Source organism: Rhinolophus sinicus, chromosome 2, assembly GCF_057876585.1.
Source record: "Rhinolophus sinicus isolate RSI-liver-muscle chromosome 2, RSI-T2T, whole genome shotgun sequence".
NCBI classification, from domain to species: domain Eukaryota; kingdom Metazoa; phylum Chordata; class Mammalia; order Chiroptera; family Rhinolophidae; genus Rhinolophus; species Rhinolophus sinicus.
The window spans coordinates 30,912,828-30,933,299 of record NC_142502.1 but is presented as its reverse complement, the minus strand read 5'-3'; the positions used below and the strand labels follow the sequence as shown (position 1 = coordinate 30,933,299).

Genomic DNA, 20,472 nt, shown 5'->3' with positions numbered 1-20,472 from the left:
GTTGCTATCTGATGTTACATGGGCCATTTCATTGTTAAAAGGGGACATTGAATTTGAACAATGCCGTCTTCACTCTTAATTGATTTGAAAAAATTCAAATTATTACCTATTAGTAGTTACTGGAATTTTCTTCCTCTAACTTAGACATAAATATAAACATGTGGACCTTACTTCCTCCAGTTTGCACCACAATCCCCATTACCTTTTGAATTCTATGCAATGATTTGTCTCCATACGGAAGAGATGTGAGAGGAAAAGGGGACTTTCAGGCAATTTCAAATAGCCTGTGAGGCTGCCCTTAAGAGTGCAGAGCAGCCAGAAACAGGCTGGAGGAAGAAAAGCCTAGAGGGGGAATGAAAAACTGTTCCATACAGAGTTGCGTATGCTAAGAAGTTGGATTCTTATACTTGGAAAGTCACTGAAGGATTTTAGCAGGGAAGTGATCTGATTACAGTTGTGCTTTACAAAGATAACTATTTCAATAAACTATCTCCCTTCCTTCCAGCTTTAATCAGCTAACTAATCCTTAACACAGTCATCTTTTTTTTTTCTCTGTCTGTATTCCTTTTAAGTCAAGTGTGAAATATGCTAAATAGTTTCTGGTTGTACTCTCATGTCTAAATTTGAATCCATACATACTTTATCAAATGTATTGCTTTTGAAGCAGGTTGCATGGAACCAGCAGCGAACGGAAATCTAGCCTAACTTCCTCCTTTTGTCTGTGGAGTTTTACCCTGCCTTTCAGATAGTCCTGTTAGTACATCAAAGTTTCATAGTTAGCAGAGGATCTGAGGTAGCCCTCATCCTTGGCTCAGAAACTAAGTCCACTGATACTTACATTTCATTAAATATTCTGAAAAGAATTTCCTATAAATCTCACTGGGCTGTCTTAGAATGTCTGGAGGGTGATGTCAGAAAGGGAAGAAAAGGAAGTCATATGTCATTGTCCAGCAAGTCAGTAAATTTTTATCTGGTCTCTTTTTCTTTTGACCAGGGCAATCCAAGCAATTCCACAACTTTGGTTGATGCAAAATCAAATGACTTATACATGAAGAAATTGAAAAAAATTGTTTTCATCCATATGTAATCACCATTACCGTTCTGCCCCTCATCACCCTCAGCACCAAGCAGGTCACTCAGGTCTAGTGGACCCTGGTAACTGTGAACCTCAGGGTCCAGTATTTTGTCTGGACCTGACAGTTTAAATTAGCATTGCAGCTGTATGCCCGTCCATGGCTAGAGGATAAAGATGGAAAAGTAAATCATCGTGGCTTCCCTAAGTCCTCCGTTAAGGCTCCTTCCTTTTCTGGGCCAAGGATCCAGGCTTCTAGGCTATGGGTTCCCACAGCACCTCCGGCCCCATGGGAAAGAGTAGGTACAGTATTGTGAGCTGTGGCCACAGCAACAGGCTGGTGGATTCAGTTGTCCTTAAGCGTCAAAGGTGAAATTTAAATAAGTTAGAAGGGAGGAAATACTGAATGAAAAGTCACTTTTTGGCACTTTCATATTTTATTTCTTTTTTTCCTCTGATTCACACATGCATAAGTAACGCCCTTTGAAATAATCGATTCCATAAACAATAGGAAATTACTAGTGGATTGAAAACTGTGAAATTCCCAGTCCAACTATTTGATAATTACTATAACATTATAACCATTGTAGAATTTTGAATGCTTTTCTGTTTTTTGAGAAAGAGGTATTTAGAATCGTATTTTTTAGAAAAACATTGGGTTCATGAAAACATGATTGTATAGCACATATCATCCAAACTCCTAGGAACATCAAGAAAAAAAATAGGCATCTGTAATGAGTACATGATGGTAATGTTAGTGATATTCACAACACTCATATTTTTGTGAACATGTATAGTTTTGTCTTTTAATTAAAAAAAAAAAGACACTACAGGAATATGAAAGAGAAAAGAAGTGAACAGGTTTTTTTGTTTGTTTGTTTGTTTTTTCCTTAGTACCAGTGATTGTGTGTTTTCTTTAAGATACTGGACATGAATGGCTGGTATCTGACTGACATCTCGGGCCACATTCGAGTGGCTCCCCAGCTGGACAGCTTCCATCCACCTCAGCAGATCAGCATCAGTGGCGTGGTGGCCCGCAAAGCTCTGCCTCAGGACTACTACTGGAGTGCCCCAGCTCCGTATCTGGGAAACAAAGTAAGTCCATATGGGGTTTGCTTCTTGCTACTTCGCTTTCGCAGATCAATAAAGATAATGGGGTGGTTGTATTTAGTATTTGTTTAAGGAATGATAAGCCTATCAAATATATGGGTATGCGGTGCTGGATTGCCAGGATCAACTAAATCAGAATGAGTTGGACATTTTTCCCACGTCCCATGGGCCATAGCCTCCTTAGTTCATAACCTTACATTGTTGATGTTCTATGTAAATAGAAACTTTTTGAATGAGCAAGTAAATTAATGAAGGCTCTAAAATATTTTTGCAAAACATATGATAGGTATTGGAAGAAACACAGTGTTGTGTTTACTTAAAACAGCTGTTTTTCTATAGTTGCCTCTCTGTGGTGGGATACTTCCTGACATTCTCCTCATCTGTTTCTAATTCATTTCAAAGTTGATATTCAAGAGAGCTACTTTTTCTGTCTTGTATGAATGTTCATTGGTAATGAAATTTATTACATAATTAATTTAATGCTTGCCGTGAAGCTTATATAAACAACATATTTCCTGGAGCTCAGAAAGAGAACTACCTTAAAAGAAGTGCCAGATTGAAAGCACATGTTTGTTTTAAAGCCCGTTCACACGTATATAAAAACATACACAGATAAACAAACGTAGCAGCCTCAGCATGCAGGCGCTTTTTAATCTTCTGTTGTAGATTAACTCTATGGTGCCCTGGCTTTTATTTTATTTTATTCTGCCTAATAATTTGTTGGAAACAAAATGTGGTAATTTTACATGTTCATTCTTTCTTGTTCTGTGAAAATTAATACCTTTTCAGTTAATACCTTATCAGGGTTAGGTAATTTAACCCTGATAGTTAAATTACCTAGTCACACGAAGAAAAATCCTTTAGCAAATTGATGCTATTTGAGCCTAGTCTTCACCTATAAGAATATAGTGTTACTTTTGAAGAAATTTTCACTGGTTAAATAAGTAAAAATGTATTTATAGTTAGTGGTTCTCTCACCATGGCATATGAGTATTGAGGTAGAAAAACTTAGTAGTTCATATGTTACTTAGTGAATGGGAGACTGGTGGTTTTAGCAGATTGAAGAAATTTTAACTCATGGCCAGTTTCTTATTTTTAACAGGTTTCAAATGTGATTATGAAATGTGTAAATGAGTAAAATACGTTTTCAACGAATATGTATTTTAAAAAGAGACAGTATATGTTACATACAGTTTTAGAGCTGTCATAAAAATCTAATTAAACTTTCATTGGCCCATTACAACAAGAGGTCATTCTATCCAGTTCTGTTTAGGAACCTCCTGTATCACCAATAAGAATAAAATAACACCTAAGATTTGAATGTGTATGGCTGAAAGTTACCAAAAAACAAATAAACTAAATTGTTTTTTCCTGCTTTGAGGAGTTCAGAGAAGAGCCATGGATAAAAATTGGATGTATTTCAGAGGTCTTATTTTTCTTACTATAGTGGAATTTATTTAAGGATCACTTACAATAGAATGTTCTTTACCATGTTTTCTATCATTTCTTTTCTGGTCATATGCTTTTGCTTTCTGTTGGCTGAAAATCAAACTAACAGAAGGAAAGCAAGCAAATGTGATATTAAATAGCATCAGAGCAAAGAATTTGGACATCCTGTTCGTCTTTGTTGGTTCCCAAAGATAACTTCCCTTCTCCTGGCTGAACTGTTTCTTGTAACTATCCACAATGAAGCATTTCATATTCCCCCACAGATCATTTTCACATCAAAAAACTGTGCTTGCCTGTGCTTCAATTTCCATTCAATGAACAAAATAATGGTAACAGGGTGTGCAAATTGTTTGAATATGGAAGACATTTTTTAATGTAATGTGGAAGCCCTCGGTGGTTTACTGTCAGATATCTCAGTATGAATGAAACAATTTGCCTTAATAACTGAACCATATAAATTTTTGATACTACCAATAATGCTGCAAGCTCTCACAAATTACCACAGTACATCTTAGCTGTCATGTCACATCACGTAAATTATAGTCATGATGACATGCTTAGCTTGGTTGATTTAATATCTTGCTAAGGAAATGGAAAATTGTAGGGCCTTGTTTGTAAATTCAATAAAGCCACTTTTCTAAATAGTTGAGGCTAAATTCTTACCAGTAATTGCTGTTCAAATCAGAGCCCTTGCCAGACTCTGACAGAAATAGTATATCAAGAAACTAGTGTATCTGGTTAGATACTGAATTTTGTTTACATCCACGACCAGGATGCTGCAGGTATGTAATTCCTCCTCTGCTTTTTTTATTAATTCCTACGTCAAGAAAATATTTATGAGATGCTATTAGCATTTTCTAAATATTTATATAACCAATTTTCAAACATTTTCCAGGTCAGTCACTTGGTTATAAGGCTGCTTACAACAAAAAGAAGACATGCTGTGTTGTGCATATTTATTATAATGAAGATGTCACAGGCTATTCTTTTTTTTCAGGAACCTAACCCAAAATAATAAAACTGCTCTTACATGGGATACAGTTTGCCAGCATAGAAGTCCACCTGCTCATAATAAAACTCAAGAACAATAGGCCATTTAGGAAAAGAATACATATTTTTTATCCTAAGAAACGTTTTTATTGACTGCAGTCCTCTTTGGAGTAATGGGAAATACACAAGTGAATATAAGTGTGTGTGTGGATAGTAGATGAGGCGAAGGAAAATTTAAAACACTTTTCTACTGCCCATTTAAAAACTTTCCATGACCTCAACTATGAGTTAATTCTTCAATAGCAATCTTGATTTTTTTTTTTTTTTCCTCATGTGTGAGTGAATATTTAGGACAATTGGCACAATCAAGTGTTAATTTTCTCCCCTCATTCAGGATAGTCAAAGAGAATGAAGTCAGGCACTCATAGGCTGTACGAGGCATCATTTCATTTTCAAAATGTTTGGCGAATGTTAATGCTTGGTTTTAGAGCATTTGTTTAAGCATGGAACTAGGCAGGAAGGGAAAACACTAAAGAACAGAGTCCTGCTGTTTTGCTACAGGACACAGCTATTTAGAAACAGTTTGGGTATTTCAGAGTTGGAATAATTTACTGCTTTAGTAAACTAAGTTCTATTGGAACATTGAAATAGTCATTTACTTAAGGTTACCCTAGTGGTCTGAAATAGTTCAGCTTCCAAAAGCAATTCTCTTCGCGTCTGTAAAGTTCCCAGAGAATCTGGCTTGGACTGTCTGCTGTTCCCTCATTATCATTAAGGTTTGAAATTCTGTCTCTGAGCATTATTAAATTAATCTGATGTGATTTGTTCTTTACAAAACAATGCTTATTTCCTACAACATTATGCTATCTTTTTCTGTTTCTAGTTTTGAAAAGCTTTTACATTGTTTCATGTAGTTGCCAAGTATACCTATAGCCTAGTTTAAGATGCACATTGTGAGTTTGCTGACAAAATAGCATCTGGCTTCTAAAAGCAATCTCTGGAACTTCTTTGTTGTGCTTGCTTGACTTTCCATTCTGCTCCTCCAGACCACAAATTAAGGCTGTGGATTTGAAGGAGATTGATATTTGAGATTTACAGGACAGGGTAGTTCTTGTCACATAAAAGGAACTTAAAAAATATTTTGTGATTAATGCTACATACTTAGCAACAACAAAAAATAGTAGGAGTTGACTCAGAAATGACTCTTGTATTGGGATTTATGTGAAAGTTAGAAGATGATTTCAATCTTGGTTTAAAAAACGGAAAAACTCACTAACAAGTATGATCCACTCTCATTTTAGCAGTATAATTTGTGACTTCTTCGTTCCATATTCCTCAAAATTATTCAAAAGTAAAGGTCGAATCCTCTCCCCCCATCCTTAGCTTCCTCCATTTAAGTCTTGGATTAATTACATTAATAAGAAAGTGTTGTTTACAAGTGTAGAGAATGGCATGGTCATAAAAGTAAATAGGATCAATCAACTGTATTGAATCGTTATTCCATAAATCAGATCTCATCGAGAATGTTTTGGTAATGGAGTAGTACCAAGAAAACAATCTGTTGCTAAAATAAATCAAATGAGTTGTTAGGGGTAAATTAAAAAACACATTTGTTAACAAAACACCAAGAACGTAGTTATTGTCCATAGTTATGATAATGTTTACTATGCAGAGTTAGCCCACCTATGAGGACTCAAGTTCACACATAAAAATCTCCCAATCTTACCTATCCTTGTACCAATATTATATTGATATTTTTCCTACAAAAATTTATAAAAGAGCATTTTAACATCCAGATGCATTATTCTGTCTATAATGTTTTATACTGAAGTATAATAGGGACAAAGATCAGTTTTTACAATTGACCAACTGAACAAGTACTCAATAGGAGCATTCAGTTTAAGAACAATTTGATAGTAAAAATTAATGAGTTTACTTAATAGGACTTTCAATCTGAGTTGACTTTGTGATATGATTGCCAATGACACTAACATAATCTAGGGCTACATTGGTAGGAGTTTACTGGTCAGGTAAAGGAAGATAATGGTTATACAGATTATGCACAAAACATGTCATAAAACATTCGACTCCCCAAACTCCCTCATGAAAATAGATGCAAACATACTAAAAGAGCATGAACAATCTGAATCCATAATGTGTAAAAATGATAAAACTTAGTTGGCCAATTAAGTTTTATTACAGGAGTTCAGGGTTCGTTTAATATCAGAATATCAGTTTAAGTAATTGTCCATGTTGACTAGTTAAAAGAGAGAGAGAGATGAAACAAACAAACAAATAAAACAACAATTATCTCAATAAATGCATAAAAAATATAAGTAAAATTAAATAATGACTCATGATGTTTTAAAAAAATTGCAAACCAAGGTTGAAAGGCACTACTTTAACTGATGAAGTGTATCAACACAAAACCAAATGGCAAATATCTGATTTAATGTAAAATGTTTAAAGAATTATTTAAGATCACAAAGATGAGACAATTTTCACTATGACTCTTTTTTTATTTAATATTGAACTAGCAAATCTGGGCAATGAAATAAGATGAAAAATAAAAGATATAGAGATTGGAAAGGAAGAAATAAAACTGTAATTTGTAAATGATGTGGTTATCTGCTTTGTGAATTCAAAAGATAATTTATTAACAAGTGAATCAAGAAGAGAGCTATATACAAAATTAATACATAAAATCAATTGTTAAAAATCGGTTTAAAAATAGCAATAAACATTAAAAGTACCAAGGATTAAATCTATATGGAAAAGCAAAGGGCTAAAAATAATCAAAAGAATTCCAAAAAGAAAGCCAGAAATGGGGTTTTAATCAACATTTAACTGATGTAAAGACCTCATCCCTACCTTATATTATACATTTAAAAAAAAAATTCTAGTTGGAATTTTTGCTTCTGACTATGATTCAATAATAGGGTCTAGATTTACCCTCCTGTCTTAAATAACAAGAAAATACTTGAGAAAAAAATGTGAAACAACAGTATTTAGACACTGGACAACAGATAGTGTGGGACTGTAATACCTGAGAAAAGAGAAATAAATGAGGTAAGGCTACAATTGCCCAAGGTTATTGCCTGGGTGCAGTTTCCAAGGTAAGGTACATTGGAGGAAAACCCAAACAGCATGGTCTGAAAGCAGAGACTGGAGCTACGGGAGGCAAGGAAGCTAGAATCTGTGTGAAATAATACTAAAGAAGAGAGAGATGGGGGGGGGGGGAGAGAGAGAGAGAGAGAGAGAGAGAGAGAGAGAGAGAGAGAGAGAGAGGCAGATATCTGCAAAGGTGTGAAGGGAAACCTCCAGCCTGGCTGACTATTGAATTGGATTAGAGAAAACAACTTAAGACTGGTAGAAGAACTACTGAAAAGTAGTAAGAGAAACAATTCCTGGAGCTAATACAGAGCTGCTAATAGTTCATTTTCCCACCACCTAACGTGGAAAATCTTTCTAATGAAAAGGGTATCAGGTGAAGTACTCAGAGAGTATTGTCTTGGTAGAGTGGCTAAATTAACCCCTGAATGCAGGATGCTCTAGATTCACCCAAATTTTTAAAGCAAGCCTTAAAAGAAATCAACTTATTCTAAGTAAATTAGCTACATGTCTGAGCAAAGTCAAATAGTAATTAATTACAACAAAATCCAGCAGCCAACAATGCCTCATATTGGGCATCAAATAAAAAATTACCAGGCATATAAACAAGCAGGGGCATAAGAACCATAACCAGGAGAAAAAATCAATCAATAATTGTAAAATCAGACCCCAAAGTGATGCAAAAAATCATGCCAAGATACATCAGAATCGAATTATCTAAAGAAAGAAAGAAAAGGAAGGAAGGAAGGAAGGAAGGAAGGAAGGAAGGAAGGAAGGAAGGAAGGAAGGAAGGAAGGAAGGAAGGAAGCAGTGGTAGAGATAAAGAAAAAAATCCTAAATGCAGCCAGACAAAAAAGATACAGCATGTACAGAAAAACAAACATAAGAGAGATAGAAGATTCTTGTCAGATACAATACAAGCCAGAATACAGTGCAGAGATGTTTTAAAGTACTGGGGGAAAAGGAAATAACAAACAAACAAACAAAAAACTATCAATCTAGAATTCTTTACCAAGCCAAAATATCTTTGAAAAATGAGAGCAAAACAGTGTTTTCTAGAGAAATAAAAGTGGACATATTTTTTTTTTTCATCAACCCATGTACACTAGAAGAAATGTAGAAAGTTACTTCGGTTAAAGAAATATGATACCAGATAGAAAGTTCTTCCTAGGAAAATGAATTATTAAAACTATCAATAAAGGTAAATAATAATGCTTTTTCTACTGACTACCACCTAACACAGAACCTCAGGCTTGTAATCTCTTTAGTCCTAGGGCTTAACACAATGGTTATTGAATGATAATATCTTAAAAATTTGTTAAATTTGTGTTATATACTAACAAAATTTAATATAGAATTTGAGGTACTTTTTTGTATCAATTTTTCTTTGAAATTGTAAAAAAGAAGAGTATGCCTTAACAAGAGTATAAAAAAGCCTTCCTTTTGCAACCTCCATGCCTTATCTTAAAACTAAAGAAAGCAAAACCAGCACCAATTTGAAAGAATTCCAATCAGATCTTAATGTAAAACTCCATTTTTTCTATATCCTTTTCAAAAAATAACACCTTACAGCTGTGTTTCGTGTACAGATCAATGGAGAACCATAGGGAACCAATACATTCCTGGTTCTGAAAGACTAAAGTCCTTGTGGGACACCCCATATTCTAGCTTCTGTCACTTAGAATAGATGAGACTTGCCAACCATTGTTGTAGTCGTTTAATGAGGCAGTATTATGTCATTTCTGAACTTACCATGGCCAGAATATTCTTTATATGCTGTTGTTTATTTATTTATTGCTTTTTCATTGATAGTAGTGGGAAAAGAACAAGGTGGTAGGAAAGAATGGGACACAGATAGGGCCTGAAGACACAGGGAGAAGACAGCCATCTATAAACTCTTGAGGGAAGCCTGCAACAGACCCTTCCCTCACAGCCCTCAGAAGACACCAATCCTTTGACACTTGGATCATGGACTAGCGAACTAATACTTTTTTTTTCTTCCCTCAATTCCATGAGAATTGATTGAAAGTGATTATTTCACTTTGGTCAGTTATTTTTAGTATTTTGATCCTTATACCTTTCACAGATCTGATTCAAATGCTGGATTGCTACCTTATTAGTTTTGTGATTTTGGACACATCCCATAATTTAGTTGAGTCTTACTTTCATTATCTGCAAAATGAGAGTTCCAGCACCCCCTCAGAATGTGCGAAGTTCTCAAAAATGCCCTTAGCACACAGAAGCTGTTTAATAAATATCAATTGCTTTGTGAATTTCTGTAGTTGTGTGCTGCAGTAATTTATATTGGAAGTAGTTTTATATCAGTAACAGACATTTGTCAAAGAACACCTCCTCCCCTGCCTATTTATTGCTGTATGACAGAGCATCTGAACAATCACAGAGAGTTAATTATAGCAAGTAAGTAGATTATCTGACGTAAGTAGCAGCTTTGCAGCAAGGTAAAAATTAAATCAGTTGGCTAGCTTTTTGTGAGACCTGCATTGTGGTTTGCACTTTATCTTGAAGTTACCAAAATAAAGCTAACAAGCATCGCTTCATGTCTTTCCAAGCAAATGATATGATAAGTATCTACCATGCCTGCTTCACTGAAGATCTTATATTAAAAGGAATTTGAGATTTCTGCCCCTCAGTAACTAATTAGAGAAATCAGTATCATAAACATAATAAATATAATCAATACTCTGCAGCTATAATGTAGCAAGTTAAAAATGAGGTCATGAAGTAAGGATACCAATGTGACTGGTATCCTTATAAAAAGGGGAAATTTGGAGATAGACGCATGGGAGAAATGCGATGTGAACATGAAGATAGCTATCTATAGCCAAGGAGAGACCTAAAACAGATCCTTTTCTCACAGCCCTCAGAAGGAACCAACCCTGCAAGAATTTTGGTTTCAGACTTGTCGCCTCTAGAACTGTGAGGTAATGGATTTCTGTTGTTTAAGGCACTCACTTTTTAGTACTTTGTTGTGTCAGCCCTAACAAACTAATACAAATAATAAGATAATCAATTCTTTTAAAAATCCCATAATTTTCATTGTCATTATAATTCCTAGTGAATAAAAAGATAATCTCTAGTATCTAAAGGAGTTATAAAAATTGATTAGAGAAAGGCCAATAGTACAACAGAAAACTGGGCAACAGATAGGAATGAATAGGTCATAGAAAAGAAAACATAAATCGCTCTTCAATATATGAAATGATGTTCAACCTGATTCATAATATGGTAACAATAATGAAGAATCATTTGTCATCTATCTTAGGAAAGTCAACAAAATGGATGGCAGACTATTACCAAGACTTTAAAAAAGGCAAAAATCCTTATATATTGGTAGTAGGGCTATACATTGATGCAATCCAAGAAAACTACTTTAGAAATCTTCACCAAAGTTACAAATGCACATATGCTTACATATACCTCTTCTGGGAACTTATCCTACAGGTATATGTAAACATGTGAGATGCAAAGTTATTCATTCATAAATGTCCATTGATAGCTACAAAAATATCTGTCATGAGAGACTGATTAAATGAGTTTTGGTACATACATGCAATCTAACACTATGAAACTATAAATAAATATGGATAGAAGTTTTTTTGTGTACTAAAGTGGAATGATCCAAGGTATATGGTTAACTAATTAAATGTAGGAACAGAATAGTATATATGTGACCAACATTTGTGTAAAAAAATAGTGGGGAAAAATAAATACATATTTGTAGTGATAAGGTTATTTAGCTATTTAGAGTTACAGCTAATATTTGAACTGAGGTGAGTTTTCCTCAGATACTGTCTACTGCTCTATTCAAGAATAGAATATTGTCAAAGTTGTAAAATAAGATATTTTAACTAGAACAACCTTCATTTTTATTTTAATATATGCTATTAATTTTCTATTCTAGACTTTGTTGTAAAAGTTATTGCTTTGATGCCATCATCTAATAAGTATTAAGTGCCCTAATCCTACAGGATAAAAATTGGTTGGCATGCTTAATTAATCACAAAGATTCAAATAGCACTCTTTTCTGATAGTTTCAGAAATTCTGTTATGTCAACAGGGCCTGTTGGGGAAGCAGAAAGCTTAAATTTTTATCCCTGAGGTCTTCTCATTGCCTCCAAGCAGTTAGTACTTGAGTCAAAGCAAATGTTACCTTACTTTTTCTGAAGCTCTCCCTCTATTACCTGGGTCTGAGAGTCCAAGTAGTTAAAAATCCGACATTTGCCACATGGAAAAAGGAGCTATGTGATAAGACCCCAATCTGAAATGTGATGAATTATTAAACAGGTAGTTTGTTGGGTGATTGAAAATTACCTGCAAAAGAGTGCTTATCTCCTTGAGGCACGTCAAAAGCTAACGGAATTGAGCCAATTAGACTGACTGTCTCTTCAATGAGTTGTGACCTCTCTCGATGGTAATAGCTTATTATGATGATAAATGAACCCATCTCTCCAACTGAAGCTTGAGTACACACTTCAGCAGTTTCCTTGAATCATGAGGCCATTACCTCTCCACTCCAGATCGACAGCCGTAACAGCCCCGAAAGCAGAGAGCATGCATGACTAGACACAGATGATTGTTTTACTCGGATGAATATACTTACAGCTATTTCCAAAGCAATGAGACCTCCTGGTGCATTGTGTGTTCACACCCGAAATATTCGCTACGTGACATTTCCTTTATTAGGAAGAGCTCCTTCCTGGGTGCATCATTCTCAGACACTAGGTTTTGCTTTTTGGTTTTTTGGTTTGTTTTGTTTAGTGTTTGATTGCTGTTTTCAGTGGTTGCATTCTTCATTCTTATTGGTCTCTTAATTGAGTGCAATTTCAGAATAAAAATATTTTCTTACATTGAAGATATTTATAATATACAGGCAAGTGTGTATTTTTAATTAATGTAATCCTGTTAAATCCCACAGTTTATGTTTGATATGAATTGGGGGAACCACTCAGAGACTCCTTTTTATTTGTAGAGAACTTTTGTAAAGATTGATGGTTTGAAAATCACACAAGTGTACATACTTTAGTTTTTTAGTTTTTTTATTTTTAAGGAAATGTCAAAAATTCTTTATCTAAGTAGTTACTGAAATTTGATGTCAATTCCCCTTGATATTTTTGGTTATAACAAAATACAATCTTCTAATTCCTCATATTTGATGTCAGTTAACAACTTTCCCAATACATTCTTGAAAAAACATGTTGACCAAGCAAAACTAAGTTTCTGAAGTTACTTCAGTAAGTGGAAAATCAGCCACCTTGATAGAGTCTTAGTGTCTCAGTAGGTAATGATCAGGGGAAGCTAGTCATAGGCTTTAGGAGAAAGGTGGGGTGATTAAATTAGATCTTGCCTTTAAGGCAGGCAATAGTGAAGAATTTATAATACCATATAATGCCTTGGATTTGTCACAAGAATGAGGCAAGAGTCTTGGATCAAGTATTGAAGACCAAGTAATTTGTTTAATGTAAGCTAGTTTAGATGGATCACAGTCCAACAACCAGGTTTTCTTAGGGTATGTTTGTAGAATTGTTAAAAATAGGGGTTGGAAATTATGCTTGCTTCCAGCGTTGTTTAACACAGAAACAGGGAACTGTGTTGACTTTAGTTTTTATAGACAATAACTGTGATCATAATATAGTTAGTTTGTCTGTGCTACAGTTTCCTCATGTAAAATGGAGATAATAGTAATGCCCACTTTACAGAGTTATCTTGAGGATTAAATGAATTAACAAATACATAGCACTCTAGGTGGTGCCTGATGAATAATCAGCATTTAGTATTAGCTATTATTATTAACCCCAACTGGGCGTGATTTGCAGTCAGACATTATTTCATTGACATTTTAGAAAGGTTCTCCACAGAAAAAGCAGGGGTCCAGGGGAGAGGATGGGAGGAAGAAAGGAAAGGAAAAAGGAAGAAATGAATAATAGAACAGGAAAGAGAAAAGGAAAAACTTGGTCATATATATTAATTCTTTAGAGTATTTTTATTTAGAAAGTAAATATAGGGCCCTCTCTCTTTTAGTCCAAATCTATCAAGAGGTGATATGTTTGCCGAGTAAATGCCTTTTCTCCAGTTTTCATCTGGGGCTGGGTTGGAAGTGATCAGCCTCTGTGTTCTAGGAATAATGTCTTTATAATGAAATGGAAGTGGAAATAAACCACAAGCAAAATGCTTTGTAGGCCATTAATGGTCCCCAAGGCCATTTACTGTCTTAAGCTTATTTTTACTCATCATCACAGGAAAAATAAATAAATAAATAAAAAGTGAGTAGGACACAGTCTTCTTATATTAAGTAGTTTTAAATTAAGATGTGATGATTTTGTATAAAAGCCAAAATGCTTTATCTTGCTTTTTCTTTCAAAGCATGTTTAGTGATAAAATTTGATTATGTTTTGATTTAATCTTAATTTTGCTCTTGGTTAGAAATTCTTTTGAAACTACACAGAAAAAACAATTAAGCAATTTAATGTATCTCATTATCTAGCAGTTAATTTAGATGATGATGGGTGGAATAAGTGTTTCAAAAAATAATTTTCTGTTGTGCCAAACACATGAATCTTGTGCCTGGTGAAAGATATTTAGGCTAAGGAAAATACAAACTATGCTGAGAATGGACCCCATTACAACCTGATCCCATAAGACTTAGCCAAGGTTTGATTTCATGTCCCTGACTCATGCAGGGCAGTATTTTTACTTAAAAGAGACAAGCCATGTGAAGGGCTTGAGCAGAACCATTAAACTAACCCCTTCTTTTAAATTCTAGTAGTAGCTACAGCAGTCTCATTTAGAGTTATCTGGGATCTTTATTGAAAATGGAGCTTATGGACTCCTCTCTGGGATTCACTCAGTCAAAAGATCTGGGGGGAAATGTATGGAAATCTACATTGTTAACAACCTTCTCAAATTTTGAGGGCTACTCTTTTATTATTACTTTTTAAAATTACTGATGATCAGTTAAGTATCTGTGGATGATGTCTGAGACTTAAACTTCCCAAAGCAAAAAAAGGAAAGAAAGGAGAAAGAAAAAGCCTGCAGTATGCCTTAGTCTGAATTCAGGGGTTGACTTTCTTACCCAATCGTTTAGTGTGTACAAGGAAACCCTAAAATAACCCTTTATTAGCGGCCACAATACACATAAATCCAAATCCATTTATCAATCTCATTAGAAACAGAAAAACACACAACACACACAAGTATATACAGTCACATAAGAAGAAAATGAATCTTAGAAAGCAAATGTTTTCTTTTTTAATAGGAAGTCTAAAATGCACTGTCATCAATATCTGGAATGAGGAAACTTGGCAGGACTAGAATATTATAAGGGGATTAGGGACAGTTTCACATTCTAGAAGAAGTTCCAGCTGTTCCAGAATATGTGTTAACAGTTTGGTCATTTATTCTCTGCTGCCCACTATCCAACTATAAGTACAAGCAAGACTCTTAACTTCATTGGGCCTCTATTCTTTATTGGTGAAGTTGGGGCCGGGTAATTATTTCAACAACTGAACCTATTTTACAAACAAAATCTTAGTTAAAACATACAAAAACAAAAAAAAAAAATGGCTCAAGTGGGTGACAGGGCTCATGCTGGTTATAGTGAGAGGCAGGAATGACACTGATCACGTGACTGGCAGGCCTGGTTCTGGTGATACTGGGTGACAGGGCTCAGAGCTCTTGTTTGTATTATATCCCCATGTCCTCATCTGTGGTTTCCCCAAAAGAAACCTAGGTTTTAGAGAAACCTGGTATGGAAACAAACCAGATGAATTAGAAAGTCTCCTGCAGATAAAAATTTTGATTTTAACACCAAATAGAATCACACAATCAGCTGACTACTAACAATGAAATAAGAACTCTACAAAGCATGATAAAGTGAAATAAGAACTCTACAAAGCATATTTCAGTTGGCTTGACACCAACTGAATTAAAAAAGAATTGTTCTTCAGCTGTTGTCCATATTCCGATGCACTGATGATACATAAGCCCATCCATAGAATATGTGGGATATGTCAGAGCAAAGCAACTAAAATGATTCAAGATGCTAAATGGTTAGTGTTCAGCCCATATCATTTCTTACCTACATTTCAGAAAAAGCCATCTATTTTTTTTTTTTTTTAACCTCCAGCACTCCCAACCTGATACTACTTTGTTCATGTACCTGATAGAGGAAGATCTTTATAAAACTCAAATTTGACTGTCTTAGTCCCCTGTTTAAAATTCCACTGCCTTAAGGATGCAATGAATTCTCTGAGACCATTCTGGACTTGTAACTCAGGAAGGAACCCTGTAGCCATTAAAATGCCCATATCTATCCCATGCTCTCTCATACTTTCCTATCTCACCGTTTCCTTTGTTCTGAGAGCATGTCTACTATTTTCTTGAGTGACTAACTTCTATTCATCCTTCAAAATGCAGTTCGTTTAAGACCGAGATGAAGAAAAAAAAGAAAAGAAAAGAAAAAAAAAATGCAGTTCATGTGTTGGCTTCTACAGGAAACTTTTCTGACCACGCGTCTCCCAGGATAGGCTGAGTTAGATCTTCCCTGTGCTTTTCCCCTGAGACCTCCCACCACCAAGCATGTAGAACTAGTCCAAGCTGAATGGTGAGTTCCTGACACAACTGGATTCTCTTCACCTTTGTGTACCTCTAGGACCTAGCAGATTGCTCTGAACAGGATAGGAGTTTGATGATTTCCTGTTGCGTGAAGAAATGGATGCTGTATGTGAATAGTAATTCTGTTTCCATATAAGATGAACAAGAGGAAATATATAGGTAGAATTCTCCTTAAAAATTAGAAACTAGAGAAATTACTTGCATTTAGGTGGAATTGCTTCAGAAATGCCTGTTTGTATTTCCTAACTTAAAAAAAAAAAAAAAAAGTCTGGGATCACTTAAGGCCACATCAATTCAGAGCAAGGCGGATGGCCTAATTAGTCTGCCAGATTCTTTCCCAGCCCTCAAATGGTACGAGCCTGAGCAGCATTGTTTGGGGAAAAGTCTCATTCTTTGTGGCTCGGGAGAAATTTAAGATGTTTTGAATATTTACATAAAAACACAAAATTTCAGACTGGAAAGAACTTGAGCAGTATTCTATTAAATGGTTTGCACACTGTTTGTTCTGTGTGCTTCTTCTGTACTAGACAAAGCAGGTAGGAAGTCCCTTTCCCTCTTAAACCAGTGTCTTTATCTGTTTTGCATGTTGAGAGTACGTGGAATGGAATGAGGAAACAGAATGGGAGAGATTAAGTCACTTGAACAAAGATATGCAGCTTCCCCAGAGACCAAGCTGCCATTAGATTTATGATACCCTGGCTTCCACTGTAGATCTCGTTCCATTTTTCTATGCAAGACGTAGAAAAGAGTAGGCTATTTACTTTACGGTCAAGGGAAGTTAAAATTGTGACACTTGTTTGCAAACATCAATCTAGAGTTCATGCCATCAAATCGAAGTTTGTTAACTAAGTTTAATTTGCTTTTACTTAGGAAGCAGCTGCCTTTCGAGATAATAAAATAAACAGATACAATAATATTTAGTCAGCTGTGGCTTTTAATTTAAATGTTTGATTTAGTGCTGTTTAGTCTGCTGGATTGCAAAATATTCTCTGTGAGAGAAGTGTATGCATTTTAAAGCATTTTTAATGTTTATTATTATGTCCTAGGTCTGGCTGTCTTTCTATCACTCTGCATCCCCTGAGCAGACATGACAATTTAAAATTATTTAGAAGTGACAAAGATGGGATAAGCCATTTTCTTCTTTGCTGCCCCATAGCTTTTCCTTTTCCAGAATGTCATGTACATGGAATCATACAGTGTAGCCTTTTCAGATTGTTTTTCTTTTCACTTAATTATGTACATTTAAGGTTCCTCCATGTCTTCTCATGGCTTAATACCTCATTTCTTCTTAGCGATAAGTAACATCCCATTTTCTGGATTACCATAGTTTATTTACTCATTCACTTACTAAATGGCATCTTGGGTGCTTCCAAGTTTTAACAGTCATTAGTTAAACTGCTACAAACATCCATGCACAGGTTTTTATCTGGACAAAAATTTTTGTATGACCTTAAGTTTTCAACTTCTTTAGGTCATATGCAAAGAGAATGTATAATTTTGTAGGGAACCGCCAGTATCCTTCCAACATAGCTGTGCCATTTTGCATTCCCACCAACAGTGAGTGAGAGTTCCCATTGCTCCATATCCTTGCCCGTATTTGGTATTGTCAGTGTTTGGGACTTTAGGCATTCTAATAGGTGGATAGTGGTATCTCATTGTTTTAATTTGTGATTCCCTAGTGATATATGATGTTGCGTATCTTTTCATATGCTTATTTGCTATCTGTATACAATCTTTGGTGAGGAGTCTGTTCAGATAATTTGCTCATTTTAAACTGTGTTCTTGATTTTCTTATTGCTGAGAATTATGAGTTCCCTGTATATTTTCTATACAAGTTCTCTATCAGATACATCTTTTACAAGTATTTTCATCCAAATTGTGGATTATCTTCTCATTTCTGACAGTGTCATTTGCAAAGCAGAATATTTTTTAATTGTAATAAAGTCCAATTTATGAATTTTTCTTTCATAGATTATGCCTTTGGTATCATATCTAAAAATTAATTGCCAAACCTAATGTCATCTAAATTTTCTCCTATGTTATCCTCATGGAGTTTTATATTTTTTTGTTTTTCAAGATCAATTTTGAGGCCTATCATCCATTTTGAGTTAATTTTTGTGAAGGGTGTAAGGTCTATGTCAAGTATTTTTTTTATTTTTTATTTTTTTGCATGTGGATATCCAGTACCTGGACGATTTGTCAAAAAAATTTTTTTTTCTCCGTTGGATTGCCTTTTCTCCTTTGTCAAAACTCAGATAACTATATTTGTGTGGATCTATTTCTGAACTCTCTATTCTGTTTCACTGATGTATCTGTCTACTTTTTCATCACTACCACACTGTCTTGATACTGTTGCTTCATGAAAAGTTATGAAATTGGATAATGCCATCCTTTTGACTTTATTCTCCTTCAACATTGTGCTGGCTATTCTGGGACTTTGACTGTCCACATAAACTTTAGAATCAGTGTGTTGAAATCCACAAAATGATTTTCTAGGATTTTGATTGCTATTGCACTGAACCTTAGGCTCAAGTTGGGAATAATTGACATCTTAAAAATACTGAATATTCTTATCCATGATTATATAATATCTTTCCATTTAGTGTTTTTCTTTTTTCATCAGAATTTTGAGTTTTCCTCCTATACTCGTAGATCTTGACATATTTTGTTAGATCAGTCCCCAAGTATTTCATTTTGGGGGTTCTAATATAAATGATATTGGGTTGTTGTTTTTTTTGTATTTCAAATTCATTTTTTTTATTGCTGGTATACAGTATAATAATTAAGTTTTGTAGTATTTTCTTTTTTAGATAGATAGAATCAAATGACTCAGAAGTGGATTCTGGTGCTTGAGCGATAATGAGTATCTTGAAAATTCTCAGTTTCCTTCTGAGAACCATAACCTATGCATCTCAAGGTTATGGGTAAAACACTACCTATGAAATCCGTGTAAGGCTTATCATCTGACTCAATAGGGCCCCAAGAGATTATTCAAATCAGAGTTTTTGTTTTGCTTTGTTTTTAATTCCCAATAGATTCATAAAGGGTTACGTATAGTATATTAGCTGCAAATCTAACCCAACAGCCAAGCTTCTGATTTAGACTACTCCCTCATACCTGGAAGTTGCTCTCCCTCCCTTCCTTCCTTCCTTCCTTTTTTCCTTCCTTCCTTCCTTCCTTGCTTCCTGCTTTTCCTTGGTAAGAAGTAACTGGAAATACTGCTTTGTCACTCCATACCATGATAATGTATTTCTGGAGAATGCTACGGTGCCCAGCCCATATAGATTTCTCATGGCTGTCTGTTGTAATATAAAAAATGATTGAGTCAAATAGACCTGATGTTGTTTTTGAAACCTAGCATTTACTAGCTATGAGATCTTAGAGAAATTCACCTCATATCCTTAGTCACTTTAGCTATAAAATAGACATTATAAATGCTACTTCATAAAATTATCATGATCATTGCATTCAATAATATATAAAACATCTGGTTTGTAGTAGGAACTGGGTAATTATTTACATGCTTATTTTCCCTGATATTTTGAGAAAAAAAATTGATTCAGTATCCAAAATTATGTGATAAATTCCAGTTGTTAGCTGAACATGGGACAAGTTTTATCACTTCTTGTCCCCTTTGTTTTTATTTTTAAAAACTACCTGTAGAAGAAATAGAATCAGTGACTATAAACAAATTGCTGCTTACTGATTCATTATGAACAAGGACAGTAATAGTTGACTATGCTCTAATGTGCAAAGTGAAAATGTGCTCAGTGTAAGATAGAAATCATGAATCAGAAAACAAATTCTGTTTTAAAAATGTATAATCACAAAGTAACTAGAAACAGCGGACCTGGTTATACAATTACACTAACCTTCAGCAACCTTTTACAGAGTAAATACCATTGTAGAGATAGAAACTTTATTATTTATATTATTAGTATATAAAAACTGTTATTTGCTTGCATGGTAGTTTAAGGTGAGAAAAATATTCATGAGAGCAAAACATGTCTTTCATCCATTAGGGCTGCCTAGAGCATATTCTGGCACATTATATAAATATTAAGTAATCCCTATAATTAAAAAGATGTTCCTTGGAACGAGAATGGAGA

The 20,472-nt window shown here is 34.7% G+C and overlaps 1 protein-coding gene across 7 annotated transcripts in view; it reads left to right on the top strand.

Annotated features, from left to right (window-relative positions):
* The window catches only part of LAMA2 (laminin subunit alpha 2), a 521,442-nt gene that overhangs the window by 245,961 nt on the left and 255,009 nt on the right, over nucleotides 1-20,472 (top strand). For all 7 annotated transcript variants that reach the window (XM_074333566.2, XM_074333563.2, XM_088795458.1 and 4 more), the window contains exon 12: nucleotides 1,994-2,167. In XM_074333566.2, the coding sequence (XP_074189667.2) occupies nucleotides 1,994-2,167 (174 nt within the window). The remainder of the gene's footprint in view (nucleotides 1-1,993; nucleotides 2,168-20,472) is intronic.